General features: G+C 41.7%; 1 protein-coding gene across 2 annotated transcripts; it reads left to right on the top strand.

The window, feature by feature from the left end:
• The first annotated feature begins 216 nt into the window (after positions 1 to 216).
• si:ch73-361p23.3 (tumor necrosis factor receptor superfamily member 4) lies at positions 217 to 3,965 on the top strand. Of its 2 annotated transcripts, XM_008288982.1 has the most exons (7): positions 217 to 400; positions 508 to 618; positions 742 to 876; positions 956 to 1,022; positions 1,113 to 1,384; positions 1,473 to 1,577; positions 2,293 to 3,965. In XM_008288982.1, exons 1-7 carry the CDS (start codon positions 316 to 318, stop codon positions 2,376 to 2,378), a joined length of 861 nt encoding a protein of 286 aa, XP_008287204.1. In that variant the 5' UTR covers positions 217 to 315; the 3' UTR covers positions 2,379 to 3,965. The 2 variants fall into 2 exon arrangements, with proteins under 2 accessions (XP_008287204.1, XP_008287196.1); XM_008288974.1 differs by having other exon boundaries at positions 956 to 1,384.
• The last annotated feature ends 417 nt before the right edge of the window (positions 3,966 to 4,382 follow it).

The raw sequence follows: 4,382 nt of genomic DNA, 5'->3' as shown, positions 1-4,382 counted from the left end.
TAGACTTTCTGTCGATTCAAAAATCCTGGAACGGATCATTTGTAGCCAGAATGATAAATAAACTTTGACTTTTGTGTTATTTTCCTCCTGCACATGCTTTCTGTTGTCATCAGGGGGTATTTTCAGTTTAGAATGCACTGCAGTAGATTGTAAACCTGGGTTTTCCACGTGAGTGACTGTGACCATTCACGCTGAGAGCGCGTGGGCTTCCTCTATAAATGTGGCGACGCCGGGTCGGCGTGCTTCTGTCTCAGTCACTGTAGTGTTTCACACAGGAAGCACTTGGTGGCATTTTTCAGCTCTGAAACACACAACATGACTTTACTCAAGGTGTTCTTGCTTTTTTGGATGTTTAATGAAGTCATTCTCGAGTCGGATGCAAGAATACCTTGTCCTAAAGGTAAAGTATGACTTCCTTGTGCTCCCCGTTCTGTCCAGTCCTGTTCATGTGTTTTAAGTATGTCTCACTGAACCTTGTTTTCTTGTGACACTGTGGAACAAATAAAGGTCATAAAGTATCCCAACATGGCAACACTTGTGTGTCCTGCAATCCAGGATCTTACATGGATAAAGAAAATGATTCTAAATATTGCAACCCATGTACACCATGTTATCAGAGTAAGTGCTGAAGTTTTGGTAAGATGCACAAAAATCTGGGTTCTTCTGTCTAAACCTCACTTTTCAACATACATGGATGGTTTTCAAGCTTCGACTTGTCGATAACGAGTCTTGTTTTTGCAGATTCTGGGAGCAGAGTCGAGCAGGAATGCACTAAAGTGTCAGACACTAAATGCGAGTGCCGCGAGGGATTTGTTCCCTTGGAGGACGATAGATCCATCTGCAAATGCAAAAATGGCTTTGAACTAAAACAAGGAGGTAAAGAGCGAATATTTTACCACTTGTCATGTATGTCGAAGAAGTTGTCCATTTAATAAATGTGCCTTTTCCCTGCCAGTGTGCTCAGAATGTGAGGAGGGACATTTCAGCCCAAGTCCCAACACACCCTGCAAAAAATGGAAAGAGTATGGCCACTGTGTTCTTGTGTTTCAGCACTCTCCTCATGCACTGTCTGTGCTGCTGTTAACAGCTTCATCCTTTGTCTTCCATTCCAGCTGTAAATCAACAGGAGTGAAAACTAAAGGAACCAAGACCTCAGATGTCACCTGTAACGACGTGGTGAAGAGCAACTCTGCGACCGCTCCACCTCACACATCCAAAAACTTTTATTCTCTCCTAAGCTCGACAACCCAACGTCCACCTGAGGGGGCCCAAACTCTCCAAATGCAAACCGCCGTCGCCGCCATCATCACAGCTGCTTCACCGCCAGCCGCTCTGACGGGAAAAGCACTTCCTCCTAACCCTTCCAGTGCAGGCAGCCACATTGGTAAAACAGCCGCCGTCTCTGTCGACACGACGTCGGATTGGAAAAGGCGTCATTAATAACTCGTGGCTCATGTCTCTTGTCTCTCCAGGTATCGCCCTCCTCATGGTTGGAATTATCGGGTTGCTCGTGCTGACGGTCATGACCTGCAAGCTGCACATCACACCTTGCTGGCAGAAGAAAACAACAGTGCCAAGTATGTGCAAGTAAACTGATTAGCGTTACATAAAAAAAAAAAAAAAAAGCTCTGGGAGTCTTACTGAGAGTCAGATAAGTGGAGCTACAGCCACTTGCTTTGGACAGAGCCAGGCTAGCGTTTCCCCTCTGTTTCAAGTCTCTATGCTAAGCTAAGCTAACCAGCAGTAGCTTTACAGTTCCTGCACAGGTTTAAAAGACTCTGGACAAAGACGCGATGAAGCATTTTGCCCAAAAATTAAACTCTGTAAACATATTAAAGTGAAAAACATGTTTTCCCATTTTCATAGGGAATGCATGAAGAGTTCAGTTTGCAGAAACAGAAAACTCCGTCTTCACAAACCTTCAGAAAACCCACGTCTCCATCGTCTACCTGAGACAACATCAGTCAAACTTAAGTTATCTCTGTTTTTGTCATTTCTACTGAGTCAAATCCACTCAGCTTCAGTTTGATTGATTTTGTCTCAAGCAAACAACAAAAGAACAAGTTTTCTGAAAATCTAAAAAAAAAAAAAATGGAGTTATCTGTTTTTGCAAATGAACTCTTCGTATATTTAATTTCTTACGTAAGATTCACAAATGTTCGCTGTGTTAAATTTGTACCATTTAGCAAACGTGCCCATTGTCCTTTAAAATGTCAAAAGGCTGCAGTGAGCGTTAGTCGTGGCTGTCGAATATTTCTATTCAATTAACTACGTTCCACTTTCTGGTTGCAGAGCAGGACTCGCTGTGCGGGAGGCCGGTTGAGGAGAGCGGCGACGACAGCTCGTCCTCCCTCAAACTGAATCCCGGAGAGCCCTGAGACCAAACCGTCCTCCTGTCTGTTCACTGATGCTGTGAGTTATGTGACGAGATAATCGTCGTGCGAGTAATTTCAAACTGATTGCTAACCGTTTTCCTTAGACATCTGAGAAGGACTTCTCTGTATTCTAACAGGAAAGTTCTCAACCTGTGATTATGGTCAATATTTGACTTGTGTTCGTTCTGTTTTTGCAGACGCTCGGGTGAATTATCTGAAAAAATTATCATACCTCACTTTTCGTTTTCTAACTGTGAAACAATTTAAGTAGTAAAAAAATGAGCTTTTACTATTTAAGGTGTTGTACTTTCTAGTAATAATAGTATAATATTTTACACAAAAAGTTACTCTCTCTCTGTAGTTGTGGTATTTATTTGGATCTTTTTGTACAATGAACTGAGAAGTCGCGCCACTCGATGCTTTGCTAAAATGCACACTTACGTCTAAATTTGTGCTGATCTCAATAAGGATTGACGTGGCCTGTGACAAGTCTGAGAAAAATGCGGTAAAACAGCAAAGGTTAACACCACTGACTCAGGTTATTACAAACCGCCAGAGACTTTCTTTCTTCGTGCAGCTTTTCGGTCTCCATTGCTTTGTTTACTCGGCTCTGTTCCACCGGTAGCAGGTCTGAAGATGTTTTCGGTGGTGTGTGTGGGGTCGGGGGAGTTCCTGTGAGGATTTAAATGTGCCTGCTTTTTTTTTTTTTTTTTCCACTGACAGATTCCTCCTCTCATGTTTTCATGTTGGCCTTTGGAAAGACTGATGTTGTAAATGTGAGGACTTTCATGTTGTTTATGCCTCACGGGGGATGTTTTCTCACATCGGTACTGTCAGAGGAGTTATGAAAGTCTGCCCGCGTTGCTTTTCACATCACGCTATATGCAACCTTAAATCACAAACAGCCTGTTTTTGTGGCTTGTGGAAGAAACAGAAGATAAACGAGTGAATGAGCAGTGATGGAGAAAGTGCAGCGACATTAGAAATAGTGTGGTAAAGGTTAGAATCCTGGATTTAGTCATCATTTATTACTTTTCAGTCATTCCAATTCCTTTAAAGGCTATCGACGTAAAAACACCAAAGAATTCACAGAAAAAAGTCCTTGTACATGTTCTGCACAAAATGACTAATGTATCTGGTATTATTTATACAGATGCTACTACATCTTCTTTCCCCTTATTTTACTGTTCTAGCTGGTCAAAGTTCTTGTACAACTCAACTAATGAATATGAGTGTTTGTTACAGAAAGTGTGCAGACTGGAAACAGTCCCTGCAGAAGCTTTCTGTAAATGTCTGATCCAGGAAGTCGGTGTGTGGCTTCAAAGAAATGAACCAAACCTTCTCAGCGTTTTGTGGAAATAGCATCTTACTGGGAAGCGAAGCAGCAATTGTACATACACACATCTGTAGACATTTTTTTAGACTTCCGTGTGTATTTCTGTTTGTGCTAATTCTGCTCGTTGTTTTTTTTTTCTGTCTTGTGGTTGCCTGACTGACAACTATGATTGCAGCAAAGTGAAAACGTGCTCATTGTTGTGTTTCTTTGTTTCAGAAGATGTCAGATTGAATAAAAGTTTTGTTTGGTGTGAATGTTTGTCTTTATGCAAACAGTTATTTTGCATTTATCCTCTGTCTTCTCTTAACGGGTATTTTTCTGGTGACGGGTGCAGAAAAACCCGTTTACTTTGCTTCTCGGTTTTGAAAGAGTTTCTCCACTTATTAGCCCCGTAGCGCTTATAATGGATATTAATGTGATAAACAGAGACGTACTGACTTGTTTGTTCCATGCATTCGTTTTTTCTCGCCAACGCCTGCCACCTACATGCGCCACAGTGCAACCTGACAATTCAGCCTCAGACTGTGGTTTGTTTTGTTCACTTGTATGTAAAATGTGAACGTAAAAATACTCCACTGGAAGTAGAAATCACAACAATAAGATCTTACATAAAACACAGAACAAGTGCTTTGGTTCCTGTGTCTGACACATATCAGATTGTTGTGGAACCA

Source organism: Stegastes partitus, unplaced genomic scaffold (genome assembly GCF_000690725.1).
Source record: "Stegastes partitus isolate 25-593 unplaced genomic scaffold, Stegastes_partitus-1.0.2 Scaffold14, whole genome shotgun sequence".
Lineage (NCBI taxonomy): Eukaryota > Metazoa > Chordata > Actinopteri > Pomacentridae > Stegastes > Stegastes partitus.
Note: the sequence above shows the minus strand (reverse complement) of the source record. Positions and strands in the feature narration are given on the sequence as shown.